The sequence below is a fragment of the Ascaphus truei genome, chromosome 9 (genome assembly GCF_040206685.1).
Source record: "Ascaphus truei isolate aAscTru1 chromosome 9, aAscTru1.hap1, whole genome shotgun sequence".
In the NCBI taxonomy this organism is placed as follows: domain Eukaryota; kingdom Metazoa; phylum Chordata; class Amphibia; order Anura; family Ascaphidae; genus Ascaphus; species Ascaphus truei.
In genome coordinates, this window is record NC_134491.1 from 59,851,514 (window position 1) to 59,867,816 (window position 16,303).

General features: G+C 51.2%; 1 protein-coding gene across 3 annotated transcripts in view; it reads left to right on the forward strand.

Annotated features, from left to right (window-relative positions):
* Window positions 1–16,303, forward strand: part of SAMD4A (sterile alpha motif domain containing 4A) — a 147,496-nt gene that overhangs the window by 128,475 nt on the left and 2,718 nt on the right. For all 3 annotated transcript variants that reach the window (XM_075615144.1, XM_075615143.1, XM_075615145.1), the window contains 2 exons: window positions 1,933–2,059; window positions 3,972–4,055. In XM_075615144.1, coding sequence (XP_075471259.1) covers window positions 1,933–2,059; window positions 3,972–4,055 — 211 coding nt within the window. The remainder of the gene's footprint in view (window positions 1–1,932; window positions 2,060–3,971; window positions 4,056–16,303) is intronic.

Genomic DNA, 16,303 nt, shown 5'->3' on the forward strand with positions numbered 1-16,303 from the left:
GTTTAGCATAGAGGCGGTTGGGGATGGTGTAGACGGCAGAAAAGGATTATCCATGTTGATAGTGGAGATCTCCATTTGGCATTCTCATACACTGTACTACAGAGCTGAGTTCTATTTTTTCCTCAAGTCTGGATCCTTTTAAAGAAGGGGGAAAAAAAAAAAACTGAAGCAGTGAGAACAGACTGCAGGCATTTCCTGTTTTCCCTGGTCTCTGCAGAGAGGTACTAAAAAGGAACACGGAAAGTTAGGAGTGAGAGAAGGAACCGGCCAGGTGCAGTGCCACTTGGAAATGACTATTGGCACTGCACTCGGCCACTTGTAATGGCTATTCCCACGCAGTATGTATAATGCGCTTCACATTTAAGCCCCAGAAGACTCTAAATAAAACGACAAGATGTGTAAAAGTCGTACAACTTTCCATAATCCCTTTGGGGCCAGAAAGAAGCCATTGCGCAGCAGTTTAGGGGTTAACCTAGGGCTGGGCAACTCCAGTCTTCACGGGCAACCAACAGGTCAGGTTTTCAGGCTATCCCTGCTTCAGCACAGGTGGTTCAATCTTTGACTGAGCCACTGATAGAGCCACCTGTGCTGAAGCAGGGATATCCTGAAAACCTGACCTGTTGGTGGCCCTTAAGGACTGGAGTTGCCCAGCCCCGGGTTAAGGGCTAATTCGCTGCTGGTAACGGAGCGAGAATAGGAAGATCAGGACTGAGTTGGAGAACAAGTGGCTGTGACTTGTAAGGCCGCGCTTATAGTGCCGGCGATGCGACGTCGCCCGAAAACAAATGCATTGTCGCCGCCGCCGCGTGCGCTTATAGTAAGCGCAACGTGGCGACGTGATTTTTGGTAGCCGTAATTTTTTGATTTTTCAAGGGCTGTCACGTCATGTGACAGCCCCTGAACCAATCAGGAGCCTGGTCGCCCGCGATGCCGCCGCAAAGCGAAATACAACTTTCGCTTGCGGCGATGGATGATGTCACGCGTCGCCGGCACTATAGGCGCGGCCTAAGCGTCCCTGATAATCATTTTGACATCACAACTGTAACTTTAAGCAGAAACCCGTTGCAGGCTTTCACAATAATACATTTGATGAGGATGAAATAAGGAAACTTTTTTCTTCTCAGCAAACCGTTGTAATGTAAGATTCCCAGCTGCGTGGTATGTGTCGTTCCCCTGCCTTTGTTTGTGATAATTTGTTGCCAGTGTTTCCAGCTGTTTCAGCTGCAAACTGTAACAATAGATACTGTTACCTTAGTAATATAAGGCTGCGTTTATAGTAGCCGCGTGCATGACGGAGCACATAATGTCACGCGTGCTTATCGCTTGCGTGAAACCTGCACGGTGGTCTGAGGCGACGGAGGGGTGGGGGAAGTTGTGGCCATGACATCACGTGAGCGGTTCACCCTCATTGGCTGAACCGAGCATGTGACCCGGCCGTCGCGCGCTCTATGGGCAGCCTCATAGAGAAGAGGTGTTTTGCTAGAGCCCTGCGTGTACACGTGCGCGCCGTCACTGCCACCATAATCGCGGCCTAAGAATACTTTGTAGCTGCTGAGTTACACTGATTGAAGGATTGATTGAACCGAAAGGCAGCCATTTAGTGAACCCTGGGAAGCAGGATCTCTGCTGATCGATCACGGGAGAACTCATTTTTTTAAAATTAAAGTGCCGCATGGATTGCCTCCTTAAATTATAAGCTGATTTGACCAGGTGCTCGTCGCAGATCGGTTTTTGAACTGAAGGTTTGTGAGTGTGTGTCGCATGAATAAAGCATATGAATAATTCCATGATAAACAAAACTGAACATCAGTGCTGCTTACAAACACTGAGCTAGTTCAGTACGATGAGAAATCGATGAATAATGGATTTACTGCCTTTCAATGAAATGTCCAATCCGAATGAACCTGACTTTAATTTGTTTGATCGGCGTAGAATCTGTGGTTTGCAAACCCTGGCGGAAGTAACAGCATGCCGAGCAGAACTCACAGCTCCGTGCAGAGGACACGCTCGCTGCCTGTCCACACCTCTCCGCAGACCATGCTTATGTTCCAACAGCCAGGTAAGGAGCAGCCAATCATAGCCTACAGGACCAGCGCATAACATCGTTTGATACATCATTAGATATAGTATCTATTGCAGGGGTGGCCAACTCCAGGCCTCAAGGGCCACCAACGGCTTGGGTTTTAAGGATATCCCTGCATCAGCACAGGGGCGCCATCAGTCCCTGCTTCAGCACAGGTGGCTCAATCAGTGGCTCAGACTGAGCCACTGATTGAGCCACCTGTGCTGAAGCAGATATATCTTTAAAACCCGTTGGTGGCCCTTGAGGACTGGAGTTGGCCACCCCCTGCACGAGATGTTCTTCTGTAAACGATGCATGACCGGTCCGAGTATTTATGTAACGGAGCCAGAATATGCAATCACAGAGTATTTTGCCACCTGACCAGGATATTTTTCGACGCTTGTCAGATTACAAAACTAGCGACAGCAGTGGAGAGATGTTGTCCCTCAAATTCAGCAGGTTGACTGTTTTATTGCATCTCGTAGCATTCTAGTCCGAGGAATCAAGTTACATTGCAAAGTGTTGTCGTTGCTTTGTTTTCCCTTGAAAATGAGCTACAAATTATTATATGGTAATATGAATTTATGCATTTTTGTTGGGGGGGGGGGGTTATCAAAACAGTATCAGTCTAACAAGCTCCCTGATTTTGTTATTTTATTTCTTATTTCCCCCCCAAAAGTCACCCAGCACCACATTTATTAAAAGGTTTAAACCTTAAGGCCTATTTAAGTGAATAAATATTCAGCTACAGTTTTACACCTGAGTTTTTATTCTGCAATGTCCTACAACCGTCATTTAAAGCAGCGGTGCTCAAAGTGGGGGGCGCTAGATTGTCTGGGGGGGGGGCGCGGGTGTTACAGAGGCCCCCGCGTTTCCCACGAAGCCATTTCAAATAAATGCCGGGGATCGCGTGAGGCCTCTGTAATTAGTTTACTTACCTTCGTTCCAACGATGCATCTCCATGGCAACCGGCATCCATAGCAACGTGACGTCACTAGTATGTTTTTACACCTGACGAAGGTATCTCCCGAAACGTTGTGCATTGTGTCCACACTATTAAAAGGAATTTAACATGTCTATTTGACTACTGATATATTTTTTTGAGTGCCCCGCAGGACTCTGGTTCTTATTGACATGGGAGGTCTGGCATCGTACCAGGCCACCACGAGATAAACTGGAAGCACTATACAATGATACTGACTAGCAGTTTGCAGATCGTACTCCTTAAAGAAGGACGCCTGCCCCCTAACGTAGAGTATTTCTTCACAGTTGGAGCGCCCCAATAATAATCGTTGTAGGGTCTATGCTCTCACTTCAACGGGCTTAAAGATGTTTTCCCGTGTCGGAGGATGCTTTATGAACTAGCACTGCTTCGTATATATGGGGCAAATTAGAAGTGAGCACATTAACATGCCTCAGACAGGTCTGCTACCCTGCTTTTCCCCATTATCTCCTGGCATACTGCAGCAAGGGATTCTGGGAATTGACAAACAAATGAGCACAGTGTCATTACCCAGAATCCCTGTCTGCAGTGGAAGCATTGTATGCTAGGGATTCTGGTAAATGGCATACAAATGAGCCCAGTGTCATTACCCAGAATCCCTGGCTGCAATGGAAGCATTGTATGCTAGGGATTCTGGTAAATGGCATACAAATGAGCCCAGTGTCATTACCCAGAATCCCTGGCTGCAATGGAAGCATTGTATGCTAGGAGATAATGGTGAAAAGCAGCGTCTGAGACATGTTAATGTGCTCTCGAGCGATATGAATTTTCTGTATGCTGCACTTTTTTTTGTTTTTACACCCACCATAACTTATTTACTGTATATATGGGGCGTAATACTTGTGATTATTTTCATTGGCCTGTTGTTCCTAAAGTAAATAAATCCATTTTTGTTTTCCTTTTCAGATTTCCAGGTACCAGTGACAGAGCCGGATATCAATAACAGACTGGAATCCTTGTGTCTCAGTATGACAGAACATGCTCTGGGTGGTAAGGCGTTCACAAATAGAATGGCTATAAATACCTAGGGACGAGGCAGCCGGCTGGTCAGTGGGACGTCTGCAAGATAGATTGATCTGAATCCATGGATTGAGATATATGTGTATATTTGCGTTTGTCATTTTTATTGTGTTCTGGAAGTCCATCAAATGGAAACCGCGCTCAGTATGGAGAGATTCTGGGGATTATATTAAATATTGTAATGAAGCAATAGGGGAACTCGCACCTGTCGCCCACGGGTGCTCCGGGATCCACAGTGAGTGGAAATCTATCAGAATAAAGACAAGTGAAGCTTAGTGGGGGGTTGTCACGGTGCCACTGCCACAGACAATACTGGGGTGGATTGTGGTATGCGAGGCTGTTGCTTATTTAAAACTAAGCAACTGTACTAGGGGGGGGGGGGGGATGTTAAAAATGGCTGGAGGAGATTTTAAACTAGGAAGGAGGGGGAGGGACAAGAAAGAGGTAATGAACTAGACAGAATAGATAAGAAAGGGGAAATTGTTAAGGGTCATGGAGGGAGAATGGAGGGAAGTGGGAATTTCACAAGTAGGGAGGCATCCATATTAACTACAGGTAATACAAGAAAACGTCTAAAGAATACAGGTAGTCCTCGTTATCCAACGTTTCCCTTTACAACGAATGGCATATCCAGCGCTTTACAATGCAACCCTATGAGTCGTTTTTCAACACCGGAATGCGTTATCCAACGCTCACCGCCACTGATTAACATGGGACTCACTTTACAACGGTTTCACTATCCAGCGCTACTCCCAGAACGGATTCCGTTGGATAACAGAGGACTGCCTGTATATCACATTGGCTCAGAAAGGCAGGAGCAGATAAGATAGCAATAGTACAGACTGGAAAAAAAGCTTAAATGCGTGCTTGCTAATACACGAAGCCTGACAGATAAAATGGGTGAGCTTGAATTAATAGCTACAAGGGATATTATATCATTACTGAAACATGGTGGGATGAAACTCATGACTGGGCAGTTCATTTTGAGGGTTATTCCCTTTTTCGAGGGGATCGAGCAAATAGAAGAAGAGGTGGAGTATGCTTATATGTTAAACCGGAATTAAAACCTATTATAAGGGAAGATGTTTATGAAGGGAATTATGAAAATGTACAGACCTTGTGGATAGAAATTATCAGTGGCGGTAAAAGTATAAAGAAAATATTTATAGGAATGTGCTATAAACCACCAAATATCTGTGAGATTGAGGAAGCCAAATACTTTTGCAAATGGAGAAGGCATCAAAACTAGGTCATGTTTGCATAATGGGTGATTTTAATTATTCGGATATAGACTAGAGCAGTGACTCCCAACCAGGATTCCCGTGGAGCAATCCCAGGTGTTCCGCCTAGCCGCCCGCACTCACTGTGCGGCCTGCAACGGCTTTCCTGGCTCTCCTCCCCCCGGCTCTCCCCCTCATCCCAGAGGCTGGTCTAGCAGAGCAGCACTTCCGGTGCCTGCTGCTATCTAGAGCGAGTGTGCCATCCTGCCTGCCCACATCCTGCCCACCGCCTCCCGCCGCTGCCTCCTGCCCGCCGCTGCTGCCGCCTGGGGTAGGCATATGGGGGGGGGAGGGAAAAGTGAGATACAGGGGGTGAAGGGAGATGGGAGATACAGAGGGGGTGATGTGAGGTGCAGGGGGGAGTGATGGGAGATGCAGGGGGGTGGGTATATGAGGATGATGATGAGGGGTCTGGGGGAGATAAGAGGATGATGATGATGATGGGTGCTGAGGGAGATATGAGGATGATGAGGGGTGCTGGGGGAGATATGAGGATGAGGGGTGCTGGGGGAGATACGAGGATGGTGATTTTACCTGTGGGGGTCTTTTTAAAATGTATTGAGGCATGAGATATGAGGATAATGATGATGATGATGAGTGCTGGGGGAGATATGAGGATGATGACGATGAGGGGTGCTGGGGGAGATATGAGGATGATGATGATGGGTGCTGGGGAAGATAGGATGATGACGATGAGGGGTGCTGGGGGAGATATGAGGATGATGATGGTGTGTGCTGGGGAGATATGAGGATGATGATGATGGGTTCTGGGGGAGATATGAGGATGATGATGGGTGCTGGGGAGATATGATGATGATGGGTTCTGGTGGATATATGAGGATTGTGATGATGAGGGGTGCTGGGGGAGATATGAGGATGGTGATTTTACCCATGGGAGTCTTTTTAAAATGTTTTGTGGCTGCAGGGGTCTTTTTAAAATGTATTGGGGCATGAGATATGAGGATAATGATGATGATGGGTTCTGGGGGAGATAAGAGGATGAAGATGAGGGGTGCTGGGGGAGATATGAGGATGATGAGGGGTGCTGGGGGAGATATGAGGATGAGGGGTGCTGGGGGAGCGAAATGTATTGGGGCGACTGTGGTTTTTTTATTATGTATTGGCGGGGGCCTTTTTAACATGTATTTGCGGGGGCGGGGTATTTTTATTATGTAATGCGGGGTGGGGTTCTATGTATTTAGGGGGGTGGTTTTTTTTGGTATGTATTTTGTGGGGGGGATTGAGTGAGAGTGGGGTAATTGACGGAAGGTAGGGGCGAGTGGGAGGAGGGAGGGAGTGAGTAAGGAAAAGAGGGAGTAAGAATGAGACGCAGGGGAGAAATACATGTGAGACGGGAGTGGGGAGAGTGAGTGAGATGGAGCGGATAGAAATACATGGTAGAGGGTGGGAAATAGTGGGGGCTCGTGAGGTGTGAAATGAGCCTAATATGTGTTAACCAGATAGGGGTTCCCCGAGATTTTTCGAAACACTTCAAGGGTTCCTCTAAACAAAAAAGGTTGGAAATCACTGGACTAGAGCAATGAGATTAGCATAACAGCTAAAAGGAAACAAGGTTTTGGGGGTGTTATAAGACAATTACATGGCTCAAATTATTGAGGAACCAACAAGGGGATGTGCATTACTGAATTTGTTAATATCAATGTAGGAGTAATAACTAATATTCAAGTCCGGAAACATTTCGGAAACAGTGATCATAACATGGTCTCATTTGAAATAAATGATCAAAAACCATATTACTTGGGTTCAACAAAGACTTTACATTTTAGAAAGGCAGATTTTAATAAACTGAGGAATAATATACAAGGAATACATTTGGATTACATTTCTGCAGTCTAGCCAATTCCTTCTGGTGAGAAATTACATCCGATAGTGATTTTACTACCCTACACAATTTAGTGTCATCAGCAAAGATAGAGACTTTGCTCTCTATGCCAACCTCAAGGTCATTAACAAGTTAAAAAGCAGGGGTCCCAGTACCGATCCTTGAGGTACTCCACTCGCAACTTTAACCTAACCTGAAAAGGATCCATTTATGACAACTCTCTGTTGTCTGTCCTACAACCAGTTTTTTACCCAGGTGCAAATATTGTTACTGAAACTAATTTGTTCTATTTTGTACACTAACCTCTTGTGTGGAATCGTATCAAAAGCCTTTACAAAATCTAAGTAGACCACATCAACTGCATTACCCTGTTCTAAATCCATACTTACCTCATCAAATAAACAAATAAGGTTAGTTTGGCAAGATCTATCCTTCATAAATCCATGCTGACTATTACTAATAATTTTCTTATCCATTGGGTATTCCTGAATATTATCCCGTACTAAACCTTCAAGTAATTACCCCACTATTGATGTCAGGCTTACCGGTGTGTAATTCCCCGGTTGTGATCTACAGTATCTCCCTTTATTTAAATATAGACACCACATCCGCTTAATGCCAATCTTGTGGTACTGTGCCTGTGGAAGTGGAGCCCATTAGGTTCGATGGGCCCGAGAGTGCTGTAAATGCACATTGCCGCCCCAAAATGTGGGCCTAATGGGAAATCTGACACTGGGGTCATCCCTTAAGGTTGGAGGAAAGGAGATTTTACCAGCAACAAAGGAAAGGGTTCTTTACACTAAGGGCAGTTACAGTGTGGAATTCATTACCCATGGAGACTGTGATGGCAGATACAATAGATATCTTTAAAAAAAAAAACAGTTGGATATCTTTTTAGGAAGGAAAGGTATACGGAGATATACCTAATAAGTAAACATGGGAAGGATGTTGAGCCAGGGAGAAATCTGATTGCAATTATTTGGAGTCCGGAAGGAATTTAATTCCCCCCTCTTATGAGACATCATTGGATGATGTTTCACTGGGGTTTTTTGCTTGCCTTCCTCGGCATCAAAGCATCTATCGTCTAAATTTAGGGTAGGTTGAACTTAATGGACATACAGTATGTCGTTTTGCAACCTCATCTACTATGTAACTATGTAACTTATCAAAGGAATTGGCTTCCTTAGAAAGGTCCGGCCACAAATGTTACTTGTTTCCCATGAACATAAATGCTTTTTATTTTAAACGGCTGGTTTTAAATACCACTGCCTCAGTGCCAACCAAGAACGTTCCTGCAACATCACAGGAACATCTGCGGATATTGTTACCGTACCCCTTAGATCCGCCCAACATCTGCCATGTGTGTGAAACACTGTACAATGCATCATACGCCCTTCTGTAACTAGACCCACAGTTCAGCAAGGAATGGGGGTTACTGTTACCCCTGCTCAGTGGGACTGGCACCGTTGTTCTCTCTTGCATTGGTACATCAGTTTTTATTTTTTTATATAAAAAAAAAGGTGTGCGAGGAATCGTGCACTTCCTAATATAGGGCTGTAGTAACAAAGGAGGGAGAGGAGTGTGTGGTATGATACCTTTTGATACAACAAGCAGTTGATATGTTACAAGCTTTCGAACCTCACAGGCGAGGCGCCGAGGAGAGCAGGCAGGGGTGCGCATGGGGAAAGGTTTGCACACTCCTTACCTAGAAGACAGGATATAGATATTAGGACATATTTATTAAACTATTGGTGATTTGGTAAAGTCCTGTTGGATGAAACATGTTGGTGTGTTTCCTACACCTTCATTGCTAAGCTGATTGTGCAATAAACACAATGTTACTACATCTGGAGTTGCCCGGTCTATTTTTGATCCACTGATGCGGATGCTGTGCTCCTTTCCTTCTACAATATCCTATTTATTAAACTAGAATGCGCTGTGAGGTGCTTTATGGATTAACTCCAGCTGGGAAATCTGGGCCATTACGGCTTAAACCCCTTTCTTTATTTTGCGGCGTCCAAAGATTGCTATTCTCTCACAGGGAATGTTAGTCTCTGGGTCTGGGTTGGTGTCCGTTGAGGGGCCACCCTCTGGCGGGTTCCAGGGCTCACTGTGCCCTGCAATAGAGGTGTGGTTCCTGGTGTCTTGCTAGCGCACACTCCTTCTGTGCTCTAGACCAGGGGTGCGCAAACTTCTTCAGCTGTGCCCCTTTGCCCGGCAGCCGCAGCGTTCGCGCCCCCCCCCCCCCCTCTCCAAGGACTCGGCGTCAAATGACGCTGCAGGTCATGTGACGTCACGTGACCCCGCTGCGTAATTTGACGCGCATTACGCAAACATGACCCCGCTGAGTTACTATGGCGAAGACCCGGCAGAGAACAGGTAAGGGAGTTACAGAGAACCACATTAATTTCAGCTCTGGGGACCCATTACTTCCAAAGATACTTACCTGCAGTTTTCTGAAGTTGTCTGCAGTTTAAAGCCCCTGGTCACATGGGCCAATAGGAAGCCATACCGGATGACATCACAGCTTCCTATTGGCCTGCTGGGCCCAGGAGCTTTTAAAAGCAGCCATATAGTGAACCCTGGAGAGGTAACCGACACCCATTACGTGAGTATGTACCTCCGGAGCTGAAATGAATGGGATTCAGCTCAGGGGCGTAGCTATAGCCCGGGCAGCCTGCTCTCCCCCTGGTGTGCTGGGGCCGACGGGTGTACAGATCGGGATGGGGATGGTTGCTGGCGGCCGCACAAAGAAGTTGCCGCCAGGCCCCAGCTCTCCCTTGCTGCAGGTTTCTCTCCCTCACACTCTGTCCCACGCTGGCGCGTGACGGGGGGGGATTTATTATGTGTTGGGGAGGGGAGGATTTATTATGTGTTGGGGAGGGGGAGATTTATTATGTGTTGTGGAGGGGGAGTGTATTTTTATTATGTATTGGGGAGGGGGAGTGTATTTTTATTATGTATTGGGGAGGGGGAGTGTATTTTTATTATGTATTGGGGAGGGGGGTGTATTTTTTTTATTTTGTATTGGGGAGGGGGGTGTATTTTTTTTATTTTGTATTGGGGAGGGGGTGTATTTTTTTTATTTTGTATTGGGGAGGGGGTGTATTTTTTTTATTATGTATTGGGGAGGGGGTGTATTTTTTAATTTTGTATTGGGGAGGGGGTGTATTTTTTATTTTGTATTGGGGAGGGGGTGTATTATTTTATTATGTATTGGGGAGGGGGGTGTATTTTTTATTTTGTATTGGGGAGGGGGTGTATTTTTTATTTTGTATTGGGGAGGGGGTGTATTTTTTTTATTATGTATTGGGGAGGGGGTGTATTTTTTAATTTTGTATTGGGGAGGGGGTGTATTTTTTTTATTATGTACTAGCTGAGAGCCCCGGCGTTGCCCGGGATGTTTGTGGTGTGGGGGTGGCATTTGGGTGGGGAGTGGTCCACGCGGCCCATGGCGGTGTGCGGTGGTACTGCTGCTGTGGCTGTACTGATGGTGATTGTATCGGTGTGCTGATTTGGGAGGGTTTGTTGCTGATGTAGGGGTGCGGATGTGGGTGTGCCGATGGGGGAGGTGCGAAGGTGCCAATGTGTGGGTGCTGATGGTGTTGATGGGGGCTGGGAATGGTGGGGAGCCGAGAATGGCAGTGTGCTGGGGGGGCATGGGATACCGGTGTGCTGATGTGGTGGTGCTGGGGATAGTGTGTGTGTGTGTATACACGTGTGTGTGTGTGTATACATGTGTGTATACATGTTTGTGTGTGTGTGTGTATACATTGTATGTGTGTGTATAAGTGTGTACGTGTGTGTGTGTGTGTGTACGTGTGTGTGTACATTTGTGTGTGTGTATACATTTGTGTGTGTGTATACATGTGTGTGTGTGTATACATGTGTGTGTGTATACATGTGTGTGTGTATACGTATGTGTGTGTGTATACATGTGTGTGTATACATGATGTGTATGTATATGTGTGTGTGTGTGTGTGTGTGTGTGTATACGTGTGTGTGTGTGTGTGTATACGTGTGTGTGTGTGTGTGTGTGTGTATATGTGTGTGTGTGTATGTCTACGTGTGTGTGTGTATGTCTACGTGTGTGTGTGTATGTCTACATGTGTGTGTGTATGACTCCATGTGTGTGTGTGTGACTCCATGTGTGTGTGTGTGACTCCATGTGTGTGTGTATGACTCCATGTGTGTGTGTATGACTCCATGTGTGTGTGTATGACTCCATGTGTGTGTGTACGTGTACATGTGTGTGTGTGTACGTGTGTACGTGTGTGCGTGTGTGTGTACGTGTCTACGTGTCTACGTGCGTGCGCGTGTCTCCGTGCGCGTGCGTGTCTCCGTGCGCGTGCGTGTGCGTGTCTCTGTGCGTGTGCGTGTCTACGTGCGTGTCTACATGCGTGTCTACGTGCGTGTGCGTGTGCGTGTCTACGTGCGTGTGCGTGTCTACGTGCGTGTGCGTGTCTACGTGCGTGTGTGTGTCTGCGTGCGTTTGCACGTGCGTGTCTCCGTGCGTGTGCGTGTCTCCGTGCGTTTGCGTGTCTACGTGCGTGTGCGTGTCTACGTGCGTGTGCGTGTCTACGTGCGTGTGCGTGTCTACGTGTGTGTGCGTGTCTATGTACGTGCGCCTGCGTGTATACGTGCGCCTGCGTGTATACGTGTGCCTGCGTGTATACGTGTGTCTGCGTGTATACGTGTGTGTGTCTGCGTGTATACGTGTGTGTACGTGTGTGTGTGTGTGTATACGTGTGTCTACGTGTGTGTGTGTATACGTGTGCCTACGTGTGTGTGTGTGTATACGTGTGCCTACGTGTGTGTGTGTGTATACGTGTGTGTATATACGTGTGTGTGTATACATGTGTATACGTGTGTCTGTGTGTATACGTGTGTCTGCTGTGTGTATACGTGTGTCTGCTGTGTGTATACGTGTGTCTGCTGTGTATACGTGTGTCTGCTGTGTGTATACGTGTGTCTGCTGTGTGTATACGTGTGTCTGCTGTGTGTATACGTGTGTCTGCTGTGTGTATACGTGTGTCTGCTGTGTGTATACGTGTGTCTGTATAGGTGTGTGTGTGTGTGTGTGTACGTGTGTGTCTGTGTACGTGTGTGTTTGTGTGTGTGTGCCTACATGTGTGTGTCTACATCTGTGTGTGTGTGTCTACATGTGTGTGTGTCTACATGTGTGTGTGTCTACATCTGTGTGTGTGTGTGTCTACATGTGTGTGTGTGTGTCTACATGTGTGTGTGTCTACATGTGTGTGTGTGTCTTATGTATAGAGATATATATAGTGTGTGTGTGTGTGTGTGTGTACGGAGGGATCAGGCTGGAGATGAAGGAATGTGTGGGGGGGGGAGGTGATTACCTTACAGTCGGCAGCATCTTCCTCGTGCAGGCCGGGAGACGGACCCTGCAGTCATCTGGTACGGAGGGGCAGGGATCGGACGGGAGCCGGACAGAGGGCATGTGGAGGGGGGGGGGGAAGCTGCAGGGAGAGCAGCACGGGGAATGTGGAGGGGGGGGAGAGCAGCACGGGGCATGTGGAGGGGGGGAGAGCAGCACGGGGCATGTGGAGGGGGGGAGAGCAGCACGGGGCATGTGGAGGGGGGGAGAGCAGCACGGGGCATGTGGAGGGGGGGGAGCAGCACGGGGCATGTGGAGGGGGGGAGAGCAGCACGGGGCATGTGGAGGGGGGGAGAGCAGCACGGGGCATGTGGAGGGGGGGAGAGCAGCATGGGGCATGTGGAGGGGGGGAGAGCAGCATGGGGCATGTGGAGGGGGGGAGAGCAGCACGGGCATGTGGAGGGGGGAGAGCAGCACGGGGCATGTGGAGGGGGGGAGAGCAGCACGGGGCATGTGGAGGGGGGGAGAGCAGCACGGGGCATGTGGAGGGGGGAGGGGGGAGAGCAGCACGGGGCATGTGGAGGGGGGAGAGCAGCACGGGGCATGTGGAGGGGGGAGGGGGGAGAGCAGCACGGGGCATGTGGAGGGGGGAGGGGGGAGAGCAGCACGGGGCATGTGGAGGGGGGAGGGGGGAGAGCAGCACGGGGCATGGGGAGGGGGGAGAGCAGCACGGGGCATGTGGAGGGGGGAGGGGGGAGAGCAGCACGGGGCATGTGGAGGGGGGAGGGGGGAGAGCAGCACGGGGCATGTGGAGGGGGGAGGGGGGAGAGCAGCACGGGGCATGTGGAGGGGGGAGAGCAGCACGGGGCATGTGGAGGGGGGGAGAGCAGCACGGGGCATGTGGAGGGGGGGAGAGCAGCACGGGGCATGTGGAGGGGGGGAGAGCAGCACGGGGCATGTGGGGTGGTGTGAGCAGCACGGGGCATGTGGGGGGGGGTGAGCAACACGGGGCATGTGGGGGGGGGGTGAGCAGCACGGGGCATGTGGAGGGGGGGTGAGCAGCACGGGGCATGTGGAGGGTCCCTCCTGCAAGGCTGGCGGGAGCCCCCCCCCGCTGGCCTCCGCCTCGAGGTGAGGCAGCGGTGCCGAGGAGCGTTGCAGGCGGCGCCGGGTAGGCTGGGCTTTGCTGTGAGGGGGGGTGGGAGAGGTGAGGCGGAGCCGAGGGGGCCGAAGGGGGTGAAGGGCACTGCCGGGGGGGAAGGGCATGCCTGAGGGGGGTGGGGGGTGAAGGGCATGGCCGGGGGGGGGGTGAAGGGCATGGCCAGGGGGGGGGTGAAGGGCATGGCCAGGGGGGGGTGTGAAGGGCATGGCTGGGGGGGGGGGGTGAAGGGCATGGCTGGGGGGGGGGTGAAGGGCATGGCTGGGGGGGGGGTGAAGGGCATGGCTGGGGGGGGGTGAAGGGCATGGCTGGGGAGGGGGGGGGTGAAGGGCATGGCTGGGGGGAGGGGTGAAGGGCATGGCTGGGGGGGGGGGGGTGAAGGGCATGGCCGGGGGGGGGGGTGAAGGCATGGCCGGGGGGGGGGGGGGGTGAAGGGCATGGCCGGGGGGGGGTGAAGGGCATGCCCGGGGGGGGGGTGAAGGGCATGCCCGGGGGGGGGGGTGAAGGGCATGGCCGGGGGGGGGGGGTGAAGGGCATGGGGGGGGGTGAAGGGCATGGCCGGGGGGGGGGTGAAGGGCATGGCCGGGGGGGGGGGGTGAAGGGCATGGCCGGGGGGGGTGAAGGGCATGGCCGGGGGGGGGGGAAGTGAAGGGCATGGCCGGGGGGGGGGGTAAAGGGCATGGCCGGGGGGGGGGGGGTGAAGGGGCATGGCCGGGGGGGGGTGAAGGGCATGGGTGGGGGGTGGGGGATGAAGGGCATGGCCGGGCGGGGGGGGGGTGAAGGGCATGGCCAGGGGGGGGGGGTGAAGGGCATGGCCAGGGGGGGGGGGGGTGAAGGGGGGGGGTGAAGGGCATGGCCGGGGGGGGGGTGAAGGGCATGGCCAGGGGGGGGGGTGAAGGGCATGGCCAGGGGGGGGGGTGAAGGGCATGGCCAGGGGGGGGGGGTGAAGGCCATGGCAGGGGGGGGTGTGAAGGGCCTGGCCAGGGGGGGGGGTGAAGGGCCTGGCCAGGGGGGGGGTGAAGGGCCGGGCCGGGTCAGGTGAAGGGCCAGGCCGGGGGGGGTGAAGCGCTGGTCCGGGTGAAGCGCCAGGCCGGGGGGGGGGGGGGTGAAGGACCGGGCCGGGTGAAGGACCGGGCCGGGTGAAGGACCGGGCCGGGTGAAGGGCCGGGGGGGGGGGGTGAAGGGCCGGGGGGGGGGTGAAGGGCCGTGCCGGGGGTGAAAGATCCCTTCCCTGCGGTTACTTACCTCGCACCGGGCCGCGCTCCTCCTCCTCCTCCTCGGGTTCCTCGGCGGTCTCCGTTCCCCCCGGCGAGGCGGAGCTGAGACGCTCAGGTGAGGGGGGTGTATGGACCGCGGCCCGTGCAGCTCCCGACAGAGACAGCTAGGCCTGAGAGAGCCGGACAAGCGCGCGCGGGGATGGGGAGCTGGGGGCGCGGCCTCTAGGCCTGAAGGTGAGAGCGTGCTCTGCGGGGGGGGGGGGGGGAGCACCGGGGGAGAGAGGGAGCACCGGGAGAGAGGGTGATGTTGAGGTCCCGCGGAGTGGTTATAGGGGGGTTCCGTTGTTGCGGGCCAGCCGGGGGGGTCAAGGTCGGGCAGCCGTTAGGAGGGTGGAGTGTGTGTGTGTTGAGGAGGGTGGAGTGTGTGTGTGTTGAGGAGGGTGTGTGTGTGTGTGTGTGTGTGTGTGTGTGTGTGTGTGTGTGTGTGTGTGTGTGTGTGTGTGTGTGTGTGTGTGTGTGTGTGTGTGTGTGTGTGTGTGTGTGTCTACCTTCTAGCTGCTGCATCCCCTTAAAGGGATTCCCTTGAAGTGATGTTCTTGTAGAAATGTAGGGCAGTTGTACATAGAAAAAAGAAAAGTGTAATAATTCAATGCAGCCAGTTGTTTCTCTAAGAAATAAGACCAATTCCACTCTTGAGCTCCTTGTGTGTGAGTGTGTGTGTGTTGAGGAGTGTGTGTGTGTGTGTGTGTTGAGGAGTGTGTGTGTGCGTTGAGGAGTGTGTGTGTGTGTGTGCGCGTTGAGGAGTGTGTGTGTGTGTGTGTCCGCCCCTTTGGCCCGTCACTCCGCCTCAGGCCAATGAGAAGTGTGCGGGGGCGGCCCAAGGGACCAATGAGATTTCCCCTAGGGACACCGGACATCCAGGCAGGCAGGCAGGCAGGCATGCATGCATGCAGGCAGGCAGGCATACAGTGCTTTCACTAATATAGTATAAGATTGGGGAGGGGGTGTATTTTTTTATTTTGTATTGGGGAGGGGGTGTATTTTTATTTTGTATTGGGAGGGGGTGTATTTTTTTTATTATGTATTGGGAGTGGGGGTGTATGTTTTATTATGGATTGGGAGCGGGAGAGATGATGAGAAGGGGGAGAGATGATGAGGGATGATGATGAGGAGGAGAAGGGATGGGGAGAGATGAGAGAGAGGATCATGGAGAGGATGGGGAAGGGAGAAAAAAATTGCCGTCAGTATTAATATTAATGGGGCCCTGAATTTTTTTTTTTTGCCCGGGGGCCAGGCATTTCTACCTACGTCACTGCTTCAGCTCCACATAGTTATATGCGGTCATATACTGCATATTTATTTATTTATTTATAAAATA